Raw genomic sequence first — 19,523 nt, forward strand, 5'->3', positions numbered from 1 at the left:
CTTCCTGAACTTGTCTAATTGCTTTTTTAACCCATTTATATTTTTGGCCTTCACAGTGTCCCAGGACAAATAGTTACAGAGGTTGACTGCATTGTGCAAAGATGATCTTTTAAACCTTCAAATTTATTAATTTCTTTGGGTGAACCCTAGTTCTTGTGTTACGAGACTAGATAAATAATCCTTGTCTTGTTACCTTTCTCATGTTATGACACAAGATAATAACCCTTCCCTTGTCACCTTTCTGTACATCATTGACATAAAAAGCCATCTCCCCAAGAGCTGGTAGGTAGAGTAATTGAAGAATTCTTCCATCAACCAAACTGTCCACACTGGGACATAAGTTTGCTTAACACCACCACTTGGGCCGCATCTACACTAGCAAGTTCTTTTGGAAAATCAGGCCCCTTTTCAAAAGAACACACACAGCGTCTACACAAAAAATGTGCTCTTTCGATCTGAAATTGAAAGAAAGCAGCCCATCTTCCAGAAGCCCTCTTCTGCTCCCAGATCAGGCAAAGTGCCTCCTTTTGAAAGCTTCTTTTGATAAAAAGCACTCATGGACCCTTTTTTCTAAAGAGCAGTAGTCCTCATGGCACCAGATTTTTCAATCGCTGTCCTGTTCTTTTGAAAGAGCGGGGACTGTGTGGACATTCTATCAAAAGAGCAGATCGATCTTTTGATCCACTTTTTTGTGTGTGGATGCGCTCTTTCAAAAGAAGATTTTTCCGGAAGATCATCTTTCAAAAGATCGCTGTAGCGTAGACGAGGCCTTGAAGTTTGGCTTTTTCCACACCCTATCTAGTGTAGTTAAGCCAGCCTAATTTTCTGTTGTAGACCAGGCCTCAGACAAACCACAACAGCAGCGTAAGTTCAGTTCAGGCTTTCATGGTTTCTTTTGCACCCATAAGAGCTAGAAAATGAATTATGTGATGTCAGTTATAAGTTCACATAATTTGTACATATTTTGTATTACAGGAAAAGGAAGCTAAAACATTTAAGGGCATAAATGTCTTTCTTCTCTCTCTTACCATCTTGCATAAAGTTAATATTAGCATTGTCTTTTCCCTTTAGGAATTTGTCCCACTCCAGTCTGGATCAGGTGTTGATTTGGATCCATACTATCAGAAGTATAGCAGTCGTACACAGCAAGCAATTTTGTATATGAACCCCTACAAGATCAACCTTGACCTTATCTTGGAATTGCTTGCCTTTTTAGGTATGTTATCGCTGCTTAAAACGTTTGTGGATTTTTTAATAATCTTTCAGTGATGACTTAATGGATTTCCTACCATTTACTAATAATGCTTCATACTAGTAAGGATGTTTGATTTTATTCGTATTCGTGATGATGTCTCCTGGAAAAGGCCCAGTTCAGGAACCATAGAGTAGAGTAGTCTTTCATATTTCAAACAGGGAGATGTCAAACAGTGTTTTTTTGTTTTCCTATCCTGACTTCTGTATTCTGTCCCTACAGAAAGGAGTCCCCAGTTCAAAAATATAGAAGGTGCTGTGTTGATCTTTTTACCAGGGCTGGCTCATATTCAGCAGTTATACGATCTCATTTCATCTGACCGAAGGTTTAACTCAAGGGACAGGTAATTGTCATATTTGAGAAATGTGTAGTGTTCTCATCTTAGTTTTTAAGACTGGCTGCTTTGTGTTACAGGAAAAGAGAACTGTATTTTGTACGTAATTTAGTTTTTTTTCTCAGAATGTTTTCTCTATCTGTCTTCCTTGGTTTTTTCTATTTCCCTTTCAAATCTGAGCATGGCCCTGTCTACACTAGCACAAATCTTCAAAATGGCCATGCAAATAGGAATAAGGGGATTTGAAGTTGTTGGGGTCCTTTCGAAAAGGAGCCCTGGCTGGACGAGCTGCGTGGCAGCAAAACTTGGCAATTTCAAAGAGCCGTGGCTGGTGGCGTGCTAATGAGGTGCTGAATATGCATTTCAGCACCTCATTAGCACTCTTTGACATAGCCATTTGCATGGCCATTTCAAATATTTGTGCTAGTGTAGTTGTAGCCCATAAGTGGTAAATAGTTAGATCCTTCTACTAGCAAAATTGCCCAATTTTTTTCCCCACAAATGAACTTCTTTGCTTTAACAGAGAAGGGCTTGGGTATTTTTTTAAATAAATACTAACGCTTCCTTTCTTTTGCTGCACCTATCAAATATTGTCACTATTGTTTAGAATCAACATACGACGTAGTTAGTCTTATCCACAAAAGCTCATATATTAAAAAATAAAATTTTGTTTTGAATGTGCTTCAGAACTGCTTGTTGTTTTGTGTGTATTTTGTATTATAGGAAAAGGAAGCTAAAACACTTAGGCTGGGGTCACAGTACCTCTCCGTTTCGGAGGGGGGCATGTTAATGAGGCAGTTTGGAGGATGCTAATGAGGCACTGACATGAATATGCAGTGCCTCATTAGCATAATGGTGGCCTTGTGTGATTGGAAAGTGCCCCTTTTGGAATGCCCAACACCTGTGTAGCCAGTGGCCTTTAGAAAGCACCCCCTGACTTTGAAAGCCCCTTCTTCCTATTTGCTATTATGCTAATGCGGTGCTGCATATCCCTGTCAGTGCCTCATTAGCATTTTCCAAACTCCTTCATTAAGACATCTCTTCTGAAAGGGAGGGGTAGTGTGGCCATGCCTTAAGGGCATAAATGTCTTTATTCTCTTCTTTTACCATCCTTTACCCAGTTATCACAGCTATCTTTCTGAAACTCTTTTTTGCCCATCCCCACCAAACTGGAGAAAGAACTTATCATTTACACATTTCTCCTTCAGTATTCTACTATCATTTACGTTTAATTATTATCTAATCATAAATTAGTAATACAAAGTCTTACTATTATCTATGTATATTCTCTTTCCTTTGTCTAATTCACCAGCATAACATCAAGCATTTAGCATTTGTTGACTAGTGTAACTTAATTGTTGAATGACGTCTTCTTTCAGGTATAGGTTAATAGCTCTGCATTCTGTTCTTTCAACTCGAGATCAGGCAGCTGCGTTTACACTACCCCCTTCTGGAGTTAGGAAGGTATGGCATTTAAACATGTAAAATTCAGTATTTTAATATAAATCATCTTGCTCCCTCTACTTCATATACTTTTGTATGTGAGTGTGAATTCTCTTAATCAAAAACTTGCACGGCTTGTCTACACTGCCTCCCTACTTTGAAGGGAGGATGGTAAGTAGCATGTCAGGAGATTATTAATGAAGTGCTGCACTGCATATGCAGCTCTTCATTAAGCTAATTCTCCCCCGCAACAACTTCAGAGGGTTAAACTTCAAAGTGCCAGCTTGTGTGTAGCTGTGGCTAACCCACTGGTACTTCGAAGTGCCTGGGTAACTCCCAAGTCCCTTTACTCCTCAAAATTTTGAGGAGTAAAAGGGACTTTGAAGTTGACGAGGCTCTTCGAAGTACCGGCAGATTAGCCATGGCTACACACGAGCTGGCGCTTCGAAGTTTAATGCTTCGAAGTTGTCGCAGGGGGAGAATTAGCTTAATGAAGTGCCGCATATGCAGCGCAGCACTTCATTAATAATCTCCCGAGACCCTACTTACCATCTCTTTTGGAAGTAGGGAGGTAGTGTAGACAAGACCATAAAGTTGTACAAATACATGTTGTCATTGAATTCTCTTGCTGAAAATAGAACTTTGTGCTCAAGGTGATCAGCATCAGATAAGAGCTAACTTGAAAAGGTTGTCCACATACTAAACCATTTAGGTATATATAATAGAAAAGCATTTAGATTTTAGTGATTTTTGTTTTACTTCAGCTTTCTGTTGTTTAAAAAATTATCTGTCACTTTTTACAAATCCATTTTTAGGAATCTTTTCCATTGAAGTCTTTTGTACACGTGTATTCGCACAAGCTTTTGAAACACTGCTTGACTGTCTACTGAATAATTTGTCATTAAGTAATGTTTCCAAGTGTAACCAGCAATTTAAACCAATAATGCAATTTAAAACTACAGGCTAAACCTCCTATAATCTGGAATTGTCTCGTCTGGCAAACTCCGTAATCCAGCATGATTTTAGTTAGCTGGATGACCACTTATCATGGGTGTAATCAAGTTTCCCATCATCCCATAAAGTTTATGTACAGCTGCCAGTCCTGGCTCTCAGTGTTCTGTACTGTTATTTAGCTGTAATTTACCCCTCAATGTCTTCTAAGGCCCCAGTCCACAATGGAAGTGTGGGTAATGTGCTAGAAATTCTGGAAAAGTCTCATCTGGCACCGGTCTGGTCCCAAGAGTGCTGGACAAGACAGGTTCAACCTGCAGTAAAAGAAGCAATTAAAGATCTCCTTTAACTCTTTAGTCCTCACAGATGATTTTGTCGGATCGTATTTATCAAATTCTCTGCAAATTTGAGTAAAGGAACTATACTTATGGACTGTTTGCTTAATTTGTTCATCTGAAAGTATGTCTGTTTCATTTGCAGGTTGTTTTGGCTACCAATATTGCTGAGACAGGTATTACCATACCAGATGTTGTCTTTGTAATTGACACTGGAAGAACAAAAGAAAACAGGTAAGAGTTGATCTTCCTAAGGCTTTGTGTTGTGTACATTTTTTGGAAATAAACACCACAAGGGCTTTGCACTAGGTTATTACCTCTTCAGATTTAAGTTTAGATTTTGCTTTTGTTAGAATAAAGTAAGTTTATTGCTCATGATAATGGCCATGTGCCCGAATCACAAAACCATCTTGCTGCTTAGTACAAAATGTTTCAAGTTTGGTCACAGATCCCCAGGATCAGTAATATGCCCCCAGCTTTGGACCATCGCTTGGAGGGAATCCCTTCGTTGTGCCAGACCCCCAGTGGGTCACAATGTTTCCCTCAAGGTAGTCATGCAGCATTGTCTCCTAAGACTGAACCTCTGGACTTCAGCACTCCTGTTTCTCACCATGAGTTCTGTTCAGAGTCCAACTGAGCCAGACTCATGGTGGAGACTTGTACACTTTTTTCTGGGATTAACACATCTCCCCACATATGATTGGAACATCTAAAGAGCCTTTGAGAAAGGTAGGATTTATTAGTCAACTAGAATATAGCATAAGGAAGTCCTTAGAGTAACACACAGAGAAACAAAAGTTAAAGCATAATCTGTTCTGGACAGCACAGAGCCCCGGTCGTGATGTATTCAAACTCCATTTTCAAGCTCTTTCACTCTCTGTGTGTCTTACCTCCTAAATCATTTCCCAAGTGAGAGAGCTCCAAAGCTTCTGCCAGACCTCACACTTTTCCCCCTTCCTCACACCCCTCAATCTGTTTTACAGGAGCTGGGAACTTTGTTTAATCAGTGAGACGTTGGAGCTTGCATTATGTGTCTGATCCCTCCTTGATCTAGGTCAGCTTCCACCAATTTCTGAAGGATTTTTTGTTCCATCGGGATAAGGAGTTGATGCCCACCAATGTTCTTAGTTTGCCCTAGGAGCAAACTTAGTCCCTTTTTCACGCTCACTTGATGATAATGCACCAAGTAGGGGAAACTGAGGCAGACATAAGATTATTAAAATAATTCCAAAATTTCCCATTTTCTCATTGTTATGAACAAGGAGTGGGATTATTTAGAAGTGATGAAATGCACAACTAGAAGCAATAGGATGAGATTTCAGATTCATCAACTTTTCTGTATCTCCCTGACATGGAAATGTTGGCTTTTGTCTACTTACGTTTGCTAGTACTTTACAAATATGGTCAAGAAACAGCATTGGCAGACAGATGGTCTTGACGAACTAAAGCAACAGGTCTTATGCATCTCTGTCATCTACATTTGATTAATGAAGTAATCAGTCATGTATAAGGCCTACAAAATATGGCTTTCAAAACTAAGTTTTAGAACTTCTTTCCAAGTGACTTATTTTTAAAGATCAAGTTTGAGTGAGAATTTGAGTCTGACAGTAATCTTATCTACACATTTTGTAAAAATGCTTTTCAGGTACCATGAAAGCAGCCAAATGAGCTCTTTGGAAGAGACCTTTGTCAGTAAAGCAAGCGCTTTGCAGCGTCAAGGGAGAGCTGGACGTGTCAGGAATGGATTCTGCTTCCGGATGTACACAAGAGACAGGTAGAGTAGCTTTAATGAGCAAGTTTTTGTAAGTCAGGCAACTGTTACCATATTAATTGTCAAAAGCCTGAGTTAAAATGCAGTGTGGTGGTTGCAAATTAAATTGAAGTGAGGAAAAGAGAAGTTTGGGGTCTCATAGAACTATTTACTTTGTGTGTTACATGTGTGACATTTTGCTGTGGAATCCTGGCTTTTTTCCATATTGAATTTGCAACCGTAATATTTCTTTAACAGAGGCAACTCAGATTTTTTCATTTCCTTTAAGCAAAAAATATAAAGGAAAGAATCAAGCTATAGCATTACTACAGTGTAGAAATCTATTTTAAATATCACCAAAAATTGCCACAGCTTCAGATGTAAATAAACTCTAGCTCAGGAGTCTTGAGATTTAACTAATTTTCCACATCCATAGATTTAAAGTGGGTTGTCTGTGGATGCATGGCAGGACATGCGAACTAATTAAAGTGCTACACTGCTCCATAGTACAGAGAAGAACAACATAACTAAAAACCTAGAATTCTTTTTTTTTATTACATCTGATTGAAAGTGATTTGGCCTTAACTGCAGTTCAGTTAGATATGGATAGGTATATGTTTAGTGTCTGTATATAGAGTGCTTTTTTTTGTGTCAATACATGCTGGTCCTGAGTATTGGCACCTTGGCAGTCACAGATGCAGGATTGGGGGAGGGAAGCTGGCTGAGTACTTAGAGTGCTTGGCCACATGTAATGTCTGAAGTTCCACTTATTTGAGATGAGCATGAGTAAAAACATTAGAAATTATTTCAAAAGAGTATCCTATTGTACATTACTATCAGGTCTTCCCACCCCACCACCTGTGATGTGTGTGCCATGCTTAGCTAACAAAGGAGAAATGTATTGTGCTTGCGCTTTAGTTAAAGATTACTTATACATGCCCCAGAAAAATATGTCTAGCTGAAAAATGGGAGATTGTAATTTAAGGTGGGTTGTAACAAAGCTTGTTATAGTGAAATTTTGTAATACTATATCTTCAATTATTATTGTGTTGCAGATTTGAAAGTTTCATGGAATATTCCGTCCCAGAAATATTGCGCGTGCCTTTAGAAGAGTTATGCCTTCATATTATGGTACAGTCTTGTGTCTTAAAAGTCCCTTACATTTGTTCCTTTAGAATCAAGCAAAAAGGTGTGTGCCTAGGTGTAATGCTACTATTTGAGTTTTATGGTCTATAGAGACACTGTTTCCTTTCTTAGTGGAAAATCTATTATATGTATTCACTTTAAAGAATCCAGAGCATGCTGCTGAGGTGGGGCAAAGGTATAAACCCACTCATTAGTATTGTCTGATCTGCAGAATGGAACTGTTGTTCATATTTCTTCCCAACATCAGTCAGAAGGAAATGGTTTATGAATAAATTTCTGTGTTAAACGACCAAATCCCAGTCACTGTCCATATTAGAAGTAGTTAAGTAGAGGGATAGAATCCTTTTTGCCCAGCCCAGAAGCGAGGAGTTGAAGGCATCTCCTTCTCTTCTACATATTAACCCAGATTTACAGATTCATGAAGTTGCAGACTCTTGGCCAGGCCAATGTATCTCCACCGCTATTGCTCTACCAGACAGGCCGTGTTGATGCTGTGGGTGGTGGGTGTATAATCCCTTGTTCACTTTCTCTACATTCTGGTCCACAGTCTACAGTAGAGTCATCTCAATGTCACTGTGTGGTTGTGCTGCAGTGTTGCATCAGGAAAGTCTTAGTACATATGAAAAAGATGAGAGAGAGAGATGGGGGAAGAGGGGAACAGCTGGCTCAAATGACTGAACAGGCCACATTCCTTCTCAATACCTTTGGAGCCTATCATTAACAAAAAAATTCTGTTTACCCATTTAATCCCCAGAAATGCAGTCTTGGTTCTCCTGAGGATTTCCTCTCCAGAGCCTTAGACCCTCCACAGCTTCAAGTAATCAGCAATGCAATGAACCTGCTACGGAAAATTGGCGCTTGTGAATTAAGTGAGCCCAAACTTACTCCCTTGGGCCAGCACCTCGCAGCATTGCCTGTCAACGTAAAGATTGGGAAAATGCTTATATTCGGTGCCATATTTGGTTGCTTGGATCCTGTGGTAAGTTGATAGTTATTGCCATTTTGAGCTAGATTATTATGTTAAAAACAATGCTAAAACCCATGAAACAGTGAATTTTTGTCAAATTTGCTTTTTTTACAACTCTTGGCATAAAGTAGAAGTGAGGACACAATGTTACACACACACAAAAAACTTGGATGCAATTTTTGATTGGAGATTTTATTTTTGTGCTTGTTTTTAAGAAAACTGACTGGCATTTTTATTATCAGTACTCTGTCTTATCCCTTATTTCCATGCACACAAAAGAAAATGGTCAGACTCAGTGCTCTAGTTCCTGGGCAGTGGATATAAGAGGCTGGGGAACGCAATGCCTTCCCAAACTGCCAGCTGGCCCCTCCCACATTCCACCACCGGATCCTCCCTGCATTCAGTGCAGCTCCCCCAGTCTGCTGGGGCTCTGTGCTGCAGCCCCATGGAGCCTGGATCTATGCAGTCAGCCCTCCTGGAGCTGAGGAAGTTTAGGTCAAGTAGTATGCAGGCCTCAGGGCACGAGAGGCAGCCCTCACTATCCGCAGAAGGGTTGGAACCGTGTGCCTCTTGATAAGGAAAGAGGACGGCCTGCCCCCACCATGGAAGGAGGTTGGCTCCCACAGTGGCCCTGGGTGGCAGGGTTGGAGTCTTGAGAGAAAGGGGCAGGGCTTGGAGTCGTGCCTCCTCCAGCCCTAGGTTCACCCACTGTCCGTGCTCTAGTCCAGTGGTTCTTAACCTTTACTGCAGCCTTGTACCCCTTTGGTTCTCAAAATATGTTCTCACACCCCTTATTAAAAATCAAATACGTTCTCGCATCGCTTATCAAAAATCAAAAATGGAGATGGGCGGCCTACACACTTTTAAACACATATTAAATATATGTAAAACAGTTTTTGTTGTTGCTCACCACAAATAGTACAGTAGGTATACAAAAATATGCAAGTACTACCCAGAGATGTTGGAGAAGTAAACTGTAACCATAAAGATAGCTTACAGTTAGCAGCTATCTGAATTTGTATATAGACTTGATGAAACAAAGTAGTTGTACTTACGTGCTTGTGCTTAATTTGTGTTGTCGATGATTTACCTTCTAAAAAAATCTGGCATGTGAGGCACACCCAGAAAGGGCATCATGCACCCTCTGGGTTAAGAACCACTGCTCTAGTCAGTTTCTTCCAATTCTGTCTACTAGTAATCCTAAGCAGCACAGTGCTAGTGTAAACTCTCCTTTTCATCTCCTGGTTTAAAGGGACATTGATGATTTGAAGTTATATTTGTCTGAAACTTCAACTTAATGTTGTTACAAGCCCTACTTAAGATGGTTATTTTTCAGTTTGTGCCCCAGCCGGCCCCATGGCTGCCAGCCCTGGTAGATGCCAGTTAACAAAGGGTGCTGGTGATCCAAGTGCTGGGTAACACAACTTTTACTGTACTTATTTTCAGTCTATTTTGTTCTTGTGATTCTTTCACAGAGCAACAGGGTAGAGAAAATACTATAAAAATCTTAATGTGCTTCCAAAAACATCTTATGATTTTTGTGCTACCATTCAGAGAGTGATGTGGGACCTGAAACTGTTTTTTTTCCATTTTTTTTAAATTGACAGACTTCAGGTTAATATTCTTTTAAAATTATTTTAAAGCAACCCATTCATGGTAGAGTCTGTCTGCAGCAAACATTCTTCTCTTCAAAAGCAAAGTCATTTCACTTCAGAATCAATACAGTAAATGAACTTAATCCAAAAGTATATCCAGTTGGCCAATGCTTTCGCTCCTGCCCCACCAAATTCAACAGTAGCCTAATTTAGATCATTTTTCACCACATACAGCTGAATCCTGTTCCCCTATATGAAACAGAATTCCAGTAGTTGCCAGAAATAGTCAGCAGAAGTCAACAAATGGTTGTATAAAGGTTTTTTTGTGTTTTAGGAATGCCTTCATATAATAAAATATTCAGGTTACAAAGAACTATTTGATGTTTATTTCGCTATAAGAGCCTGTAAGTCCCATTTTAAAGACCCAGGAGTAAATCTAGCCAATCTTTCAATCCCTTTATCAAAATGCCTATATTCACTACTGATACTACATCAAGAATTCTCAAGTACCCTAATTTGGATATCACCGTACTTGATGTAGAAACAGTGCAAGAGGAACGTCACTATTACAAAATTCTGCTGTATCAAGCAATTGCTATGAAGTACATATCTGAGACAAGTGTTTGTACTTCATTGAACTATGATACTTAATCAGGTCTTGCTACAATAAGCTATCATAACATTTTTCACAGAATTCTAGTGGACTGTGTATAATGAAAGGAAGACTGATCTCTTAGTTTAAAGGGGGAACTGAGAGTTCAGATTCTATGGTTCTCATCTCATTTGTGCCACTGAGGTTGGTATGATTTGGGGCAGGTCACTTATTCTCTGTTTACTTCATTTTACCTATTTATGAAAAGGTATAGAAATACTTACCTCATGCAAGTGTTGAAATGTAATAAACTAACGATGGGAAAATATTTAATGGTACTATAGAAATACAATGTCTTCAATGACTCTTTCACTGCAATATGCTAAATGCAGTCACGCCATCCTTTTTGGCCTAACGTGAAGCAAGACATAATATGGTAAGTCTTGTTGAAACGGGAAATTTAGATTTTTAGTGCAGTAATCCCTGAAACTTAATATTTTAATTTTTTCTTCATATAATGTTTATATTTTAACTTCTTAATACCTTGCTATTGATTACAGGCAACTTTAGCTGCTGTAATGACAGAAAAATCCCCTTTTACTACACCAATCGGTAGAAAAGATGAAGCGGATCTTGCAAAATCTTCCCTGGCATTGGCAAACTCTGATCATCTGACAATTTACAGTGCATATTTAGGGTAAACAATGTTTTCTAAAATATTAAAACATAAAACAGTTATAGCCTTTTGATTGATGGCCAGTAGGATATCCCTTTAAATATTGCTATTAAATACATGGTCCTAAGTGGTTTTGTAAATTTCCTTTCAGGATAGCAGAAATGTCTGATGTGTGCTCTACTATTTGAGGATTAATAAAGGGCCAAGTTGGTTAGTTACTTGGCCTTCTAAAACCACTTATGACAAATAATGTGGAAACATATTGCTGGTAGTATCCTAATGCCGCAGGTATTTTGTAGCTGCTTGTGAAGAGCTGTGCTTAATAAACAGCTGCTGCCCATTAAGGTTACATCATTCATGACTTTCAGCCAGAAGCATTGCTTTTCTACGTCCAACTGTCAGAACATACAATTATCTGTCAGTTTCTAGAATAAATGCCTTTATTTATTCATAGGTGTGTAATTTCCCATGCTGTGAATTGCTTGTCCTCTCCTGATCTTTAGTGGACATACACTGTTGCTCCAGATGATACTAGTTAGTGTTTTATCATAAAGTCAGTGGAGGATACTTTGTAAGATTCATTATCACTTTTTTATATACTTGAACTTGAATTCCTCATTTGTTTGTAGATAGTCATCAGTTTTACATTTATAAATGTACTAAACCAAGGTTTTTTGTCTAGGTGGAAAAAGGCTCGCCAAGAAGGAGGGTTTCGCGCTGAAATGGCTTACTGCAGAAGGAATTTTCTTAACAGAACCTCACTGTTAACTCTGGAGGTATATCAAGATACAAGAGATGTGATTCTGCCCAGGAAGGATGACTGTTAATTTCCCTCAGAAAATTCAGCATATAACTTTAAAGCTGTGACATACAGTACTCATGTTAGTATACAGACAAGATAATAAATATGGGCAAGTAGAATGTTTCGAATGGATGCATAGCATAGAATCTTACTCTGAATCTATCCTTTACACCTTTTAAGGTGCAAGCCTCATTGATATACATAGTTGCTATAAGGCAATTCATAGGGAAATTCATAAGAAAATTTCATACATGAAATAAAACTTGCAAGGTAAAATATTACGTAAAAAGGGTAAATAACACATGGGTAAGACTGTATCATTCTGGTGTTTATTAAGTACTTTTGTGTTTCACTCTCAAGCTGGGAAGATGATAGGTACTAGAATGGGTTGCTAAGATAGGTTGTGGAGGCCCCATCACTGACTGATATATATTTTTTAAAACAGGTTAGAATAACACCTGTCTGGAACAGTCAAAATATGTGTGGTCCTGCCTCAGAATGGGGGCTGGACTAGATAACTTTTTTCTAAGACAATTCCATTCCTGCATTTCTATGATCCCGAACTGTGACTTTTCAAAACACATTTTTCCTTCCAAAATTAAGGCTCCAATAGTCCTTTCCAGGACTAACCCATAGGACACAGGAGAAGGGTGTCTAACATAAATGTATGCACTTCTTCCCATGAGTTTGTCTTCCAGGTAGTTGGCAGAACAGAAGCATACTTGCATCACTTTCAGTTGCACATTCTCAGTGCCTGAATCCCAGAAGTCTGATTTTGTTTTGGTTATTCATCCAAACAGCCAGGAGTCTCAGGCTACATCTACACTACAGAGATCTTTCAAAAGCAGCTCTTCCAGAAAATCTCTTCCAAAAGAACTTCTTTTAAAAGCGTGCGCACGTGCACACACAAAATAGAGCAGATCAAAAGAGTGATCTGCTCTTTCGAAAGAGAGCATCCACACAGCCCCCTCTCTTTTGAAAGAACAGGCCAGGGATTGAAAATTCAGGACCTATGAGGGACTGCTCCTTCAGGGGGGAAAAAAAAAAGTCTGCGGTGCGTCTACACACGTTTTCCTTCGAAAGAAGCTTGTGAAAGGGAGTGCTCTTCCTGAATGGGAAGGAAGAGTGATTTTGAAAGGAGCGCTGCATTCTTTCGATTTACTTTCTAAAGAACGCTTTTTGTGTGTAGATGTTCCATGGGGTCTTTTGAAAGAGTCCTCTTCTTTCGAAAAAATCTTTTGAAAGAACTTACTAGTGTAGACGCAGTCTCAGTGTTCTGGTGGCTTGATGGTGTACCTTTTTTATAATTGCTATTTTACTATTAAGTTATTAATGTACCTGTTTTGATCAAAACTAATTTCAGGATGTGAAACAAGAACTAATAAAAGTGGTCACAGTGGCAGGATTTGCAGCACCTACAACTCATCATGGGTGGGATGGAAACGGAACCACACAATCCCTTTCTCTTCAGGAAATAGCCCTTCTTAAAGCTGTGCTGACTGCAGGGCTGTATGACAACTTGGGGAAGATAATGTATATGAAGTCTGTAGATATCACTGAGAAATTGGCATGTATGGTGGAAACTGCTCAAGGCAAAGCACAAGTGCATCCCTCTTCAGTAAACAGAGATTTACAGACATATGGGTGGCTGCTGTACCAAGAGAAGGTAAGGATCTTGTATTTATATCACTATCTTATTAGGTAGTACCAATTAAATGATGAAAATCTTGAAACCAGTTGCACATTGGTATAAACTCCATTAGACTAGGTCTTACCAACTTGCAAACACCTTACATGCATGTGATGTTATAAAAATGGCACATAATGTGGAATGTACTTGGATGTCCAGTTCATCTTAAGAACTATCCATGCCTTATCCCTGAAATTAGTGTGGTTTGTTGAAAAATATATATATTCCACCAGGTCCTGAATAAGGCTCACACAAATTCACTAGAAAAGAAGGCCAATTAATCTAATAGGCCGTTTCTACACAGGCCACTTTCTTCAAAAGTGGCATGGTAATACATGGCCCGAAATATGCTAATGAGGCATGGGTGCAAATTCCCCGTGCCTCATTAGCATATGGTCATGTGATTTGGAGTCCGGAAGACCATTCTTCTGGACTCCAAAACGCTGTTCAGAAGCGTGGCCCCCGCGGGCTTTTCCAGAAGGAAGTCCTTCTTCCGGAGGCCCCTTCTTCCCAAAAATTTTCAGGAAGAATGGGCCTCTAAAAGCAGGACTTCCTTCTAGAAGCTCCCCTGGGGCAGCACTTCTACACGGCGTTTTGGAGTCCAGAAGAACAGTCTTCCAGACTCCAAATCACGTGATGTTATGCTAATGAGGTGCAGGGAATTTGCATCTGTGCCTCATTAGCATATTTCAGGCCATGTATTACAATGCCACTTTCAAAGAAAGTGGCCGGTGTAGAAACAGCCATACTGACTAAACTGACAAACTTCAAAATGAAAGAACCCTATTCTTTATCAGTCAACTTTTCACAAATGGTTAAGGCACTGCGTATAGTAGTTTGGTTTTGTTTTTTTTTGTTTTGTTTAATAGTTGATCACATCTATTTGGTGACTTAATTGGAAAGAAATGTCAAAGTAAAACTTGTTCTTTGATTTGTACTGTTTTATGTCCCTACTCACTCTGAGTCCTTAAAATATATCTCAGCAGGGTCTTTTTAAAACCTTGTATGCCCTCTCACAGGGCTGGTGATATACTAACTAGCGTAACTTAAAACATACTCAGAAAAATTGTGAAATCCAAGACATGCTGAATTGCACAACTGAACTGCATTTGTCACTCACCTTTTCCCACTTACTTTCACACCTTGAGATGTGTGGTATCTCTTTAGGCTGCCAACTCTTTTGGGGTTGACCTATGTTTTATCTCTGCATAAAGCATTTATACAGTAGTTCTTTTCAAGTGTGTGCTGTCATACCAATGGCTATTTTATTGTAAGGGAGTGCTGAGCTCCCTACTGAAATTTAATGCAGTATATGTACACTGTACTTTGCAAACAGTCCCTTCCCAAGGACTCTGCAGTAGAAAATGAGATGTAGGGCAACAGCTAAAGTTAGAAGGGGAATCAACAGGCTCCTGAGAACAAGTAAGAAATAGGTACTAAAAGTAATAAATTTCAAGAAAAAGGGAAAGACTGCTTTGTTAATAAGAAGTGTATGATTTGCCAGGCCTAAAAGCACAGGTGAAAAAGAGACAAAGGGAGCAGATCAGAGGGGTGAAGAAGTGGGGCCCAGGCATGTCAGTGGGAGTGAGATTCTATCAAGGGAAGAAATGTTCAATAAATACTTCATAAATTTTATGGAAACAAAATACTGCTTATCAGTGTTTGTATATTTCAGACTTACTAATGTACTGTGTCCACAGTTGCTCAGAAATGAAACAATTTACATTATGACTGCTTTTATGAAAAAAATCTAAAAAAAACTTTATTTTTATGTATGTTGTGAGAATTTCAGTATAAAAAACCTCATTGCATTAACTCTAATATTAAGGCTTTTTTTTTTTCCCCCCCATTGAAAATGTTCACTGGCTTGACCATGGCTTCACTGTAGGGGGCGGAAAAAAAACCATAGTAGTACAGGACACTACTTGCCTCTTTATATATGTGTGAAACTAATTTCCTTATTGTAGCAGCTGATACTTTCACATTGCAATAAAGGTGACATCCCTTTCAAACAGACACATTCATGGTCTTTGTATAATCCTGCTGTAGGCTACCATTATCTTCTGTTTATAAGCTTAACCACGTAATTATGGTCTTTCTATTCATTCAGTGGTCTTTAAAATTCACTTCTGAAGGCCTACAAAAAAAGTTACTCCTAGAAGTATAAGCTTTTTTCCCTTCCTTAAAGACTAACAGATTTTTAAATCTCATACAAAGTATAGGGCAGATAGTTGGTCATAATTTACATTCTTTCACTGCTTATTATCCTAGGTAGCATATGTAGTAATTTCTTGGTGGAAATTTCATGAAAGTAATGTTCCAGTTCAGTGCTGTAGGTTGTTTTTTTAATGCTATTTCTTGTGTGTATTTCTGTGCAGATAAGATATGCCAAGGTGTACTTGAGAGAGACTACTTTAATTTCCCCCTTTCCAGTTCTACTTTTTGGTGGAGACATAGAAGTTCAGCACCGTGAACGCCTCCTGTCAGTTGATGGCTGGATCCATTTTCAGGTACGCATGGATTCTACTTATTTTCATATCTTTAAATGGCTGTGCATTTTGTGCCTGAAATATATCATTACAATGTGGATGTGTCTACACTAGCCCAAAACTTCGAAATAGCCATGCTAATGGCCATTTCGAAGTTTACTAATGAAGCGCTGAAATACATATTCCGCGCCTCATTAGCATGCCGGCAGCCGCAGCAGTTCGAAATTGATGTGGCTCGTCCAGACGGCGCTCCTTTTCAAAAGGACCCTAGCAGCTTCGAAATCCCAAGGGCTGCCGGCATGATAATGAGGCGTTGAATATGTATTTCAGCGCTTCATTAGTAAACTTCGAAATGGCCATGAGCATGGCCATTTTGAAGTTTTAGGCTAGTGTAGATGTAGCCTGTGAGTGTAAGATAGTCAAACAGCATAATGGGAATTTTGTTAAATGTAACAAGGCCAGTGGAAGTCACGTGCTTCTGAGAGTAATTTAACAGTATGCTGTTTTTTAAGAAGAACATACGCCTTTGTTCCTGGGCGAAATGAGGTGGTATAAGCATGGATACTATTGGAAGTACAGGTATATCTCCAATTTAGGGAAAGAAGAAATACGTGCTTTCAGTAAGTGTCATAACTGAAAATGTATTAAATTCAAACATTTTAAAGTCATAGGTCCCAATTCTATAAATACGTAAGCACCTGTTTACCTTTAAACCCTCAAACAATCTCACTGATTTATAACCCAGATGCATTTTGTTTTATGCCTGTGAAACCTCTGAAATAAGAAACATCTAAGATTTAAAACACTTGTTCACTCTCTCAAAACAGAAGAAAATGTGAACAAGTTTTCTGAATGCATTTAATCTAATGAAAATTGGACACCTATCTATATCTCCATAAATTATACCAAGTAACAGAAGAAATACAGGAATTGCCCACCTGCCGTCAAATTGGTTAAATTTTTTTGTTTTAGCTCTGTTCATTTGCACCCTATGCTACATTCTAGGAAGAATGCATGTTCCTAATTTTATGTAAGCATTCCCTGAAATAGAGAATAGGAGTACAAATGCTGTTACAAGGAAACCAGTTAATGACTGAATGCACTTGTTACTTAACACTTGGACAGTTTTTAAGACTGGCCTTTTTGTGGAGAGAGATATGTAACAACTTTGTGGCCATGACAGAAATGGGAGACAACCATTTGTTCTTGTTAGCAAATTCAATCTGAGGTCTGAATTTTTAAAGCCTTGGGGTGGGGGGACGATATCAAATACCTACCATGTTTGTTTATATTTGTAATTTATTTTCTTGTTTTCCCTGCCTAATTTGTGTATTTATACTATTGATCTGTAATCTACAAGCAGTGTTTAAATCCCTGATCACCATGTTGAGTTACTTTATACATTGCTCCTTATGAAGTAAGTGAGATTACTCATGCTTAATATAAATACATCCATACTCCCACTAATATTATTAGGAAAACATGAACGGTAAGCGTGTGCATAACTGTTTGCAGGATTGCATCCTTTGCCTCTTGTATGATGACTAACCCTTAACCTTGGGTTTCATTAATTTGAAGCTGAATTGAGAAAAATGTAAATAAATTAATATATCTGTTTTCTACAGGCCCCTGTAAAGATTGCAGTAATTTTCAAACAACTGAGGGTTCTCATTGAGTCTGTTTTAAAGAAAAAGCTTGAAAATCCTAAAATGTCCCTTGAAGGTAATTTTATTGCTATATGTAGGTGTCCAGACTTTGTTCCAACACTATACTATATGCATAAAAAGTGTGATAACTATATAGATTGTCTATGTACAGTGTGTGTGTGCAATTCTTCAAACACATACTTAATACTCTTCATCCTTGCTAAAGGGTGGTGCAACTAACTCAACTGTCCTGAGAAACAGAAACCCAAAAGTTCATTACTTAAACCGAGGTCTCCTTCATGGCATCATCCCAAAAATCTGGGGCTGTATGTGATTGTCTTTTGAAATATGTTTCTGACACAGTTTGACTTATCTACAAATGTGAAATTAATGGTAGTAATAATAGTAGTTAATATCCATTTAGCAAGGTGTTCTCTTGGACATGGATGAATCATTTCATACCCTAACATAAGAAGCTGGGCCACAACAGTAAGACAATGTGCAATGTACAGCTAAACTTACCAGTAAATAGAGTTGGAGAGACTATATTACAACCCTAAAAATAAGGATAAAGGAACATAATCTATGCTTCTCAAATCTCAGAGAAATTTCATGAAATAAAATCCTAATTAGAGTAAAACATTAAAATGTATGTGTGGAGGTTCTCTGTTCATGACTTTCTCTAGCACCCTGATGAAAGGCCACAGAAATGGCTGCAGGCAATTTATTAGTAAAGAATATGCAGTATAGCAGTCCTCAGTGGGTATGGGGATAATTTCTTATCTGTGTATTTGGGGGATTCACTCTTTCCTCACTGCTGAGTCTGACATAGCCTATCTAATTAAAGTTTTCCTTGACAAATTGCTGAGAGCTACATATCCATCCATTCCTTTTCATTAAATTTACATTTTTTCCGCTAACTTGTGGTTCTTTTTATGTCCCTAGATGACAAGATTCTGCAGATCATCAAGGAACTGATAAAAACAGAGAATGTTGGCTGAAACTGGGGTTCAGTAACAGACTACAAAACTTCAATAGTGACAGGAAAGCTGTTGTGCTTAAAAAAAGAAAAAAAAAAACCTTAAAATGTGGTGGATACCAGCCATAACTTGGAAAGACTGCATGAACTTGACATAATTTTGTAGGTTATTTTTAATTATGAGCATAAATGTATTATGTTTACAACAAATTTTGGTGCCATTTGTTTCACTGTATAAATTATGGTAATAATACAAACTTTTCCAACATAAAAGTGAACATGACCAATTCAGATTTGCTTTGTTTCCGCTTAAGGTATTTAATTTCTAGTTCAGTAGTAATAAAGATCAGGTTCTGAATCTGCATGGAATAGCTTTTTAACTGCTATAATGCCAGCTTGTCCTGCTGAAAACAAAACAGATTTTGTGCCTTTGCCAAATCCCCACTTCATTGTTTTGTACCTTAAGTTACAGGTTTTTATTCCATAACAGATTTAAGCATCACATATTAAAAATATCATTTTTCTGTGTGGCTCACTCTGATGAAATGAAAACCCGGGAAACAAACTCCAAATCAGTAGTCCTTTAGCTTGGGAATTTCATTGGGATTTTTGTAATCCTTTTTCCTTTTTAACTCTGCAGAGCTTGAACACAATATTTAGGGATAGAGGACTAATGCTGAAGTTTTCTTTATTTAATAAATATCCATGATGTTTCTAGGGCTTATAGTATTTCCTTCCACCTGAGATGACAGGGTAAGGAGGAAAATTCAATGTGTAATTGAAAGAAAGTCTGTAAAATAGATCAGAATATGTTGAGGGTCTAACAGACATCCACTGGTAGTAACAGCACCAATTTACAATTTCCCAAAGTTGTGG

General features: G+C 38.3%; 1 protein-coding gene across 2 annotated transcripts in view; it reads left to right on the forward strand.

Moving 5' to 3' along the window:
* The window catches only part of DHX29 (DExH-box helicase 29), a 41,454-nt gene extending 22,449 nt beyond the window's left edge, over nt 1-19,005 (forward strand). The window contains exons 15-27 of one of the 2 annotated variants that reach the window (XM_074995565.1): nt 1,072-1,216; nt 1,475-1,595; nt 2,966-3,050; nt 4,461-4,549; nt 5,961-6,089; nt 7,121-7,196; nt 7,966-8,190; nt 10,926-11,062; nt 11,724-11,817; nt 13,207-13,509; nt 15,912-16,043; nt 17,648-17,744; nt 18,614-19,005. In XM_074995565.1, coding sequence (XP_074851666.1) covers nt 1,072-1,216; nt 1,475-1,595; nt 2,966-3,050; nt 4,461-4,549; nt 5,961-6,089; nt 7,121-7,196; nt 7,966-8,190; nt 10,926-11,062; nt 11,724-11,817; nt 13,207-13,509; nt 15,912-16,043; nt 17,648-17,744; nt 18,614-18,669 — 1,689 coding nt within the window. In that variant the 3' untranslated portion in view covers nt 18,670-19,005. Of the gene's footprint in view, nt 1-1,071; nt 1,217-1,474; nt 1,596-2,965; nt 3,051-4,460; nt 4,550-5,960; nt 6,090-7,120; nt 7,197-7,965; nt 8,191-10,925; nt 11,063-11,723; nt 11,923-13,206; nt 13,510-15,911; nt 16,044-17,647; nt 17,745-18,613 lie in introns of those variants that run through there. The other variant, XR_012645783.1, reaches the window with a different exon arrangement.
* Nucleotides 19,006-19,523: the final 518 nt, after the last annotated feature.

The sequence above is a fragment of the Carettochelys insculpta genome, chromosome 5 (genome assembly GCF_033958435.1).
Source record: "Carettochelys insculpta isolate YL-2023 chromosome 5, ASM3395843v1, whole genome shotgun sequence".
NCBI lineage: Eukaryota > Metazoa > Chordata > Testudines > Carettochelyidae > Carettochelys > Carettochelys insculpta.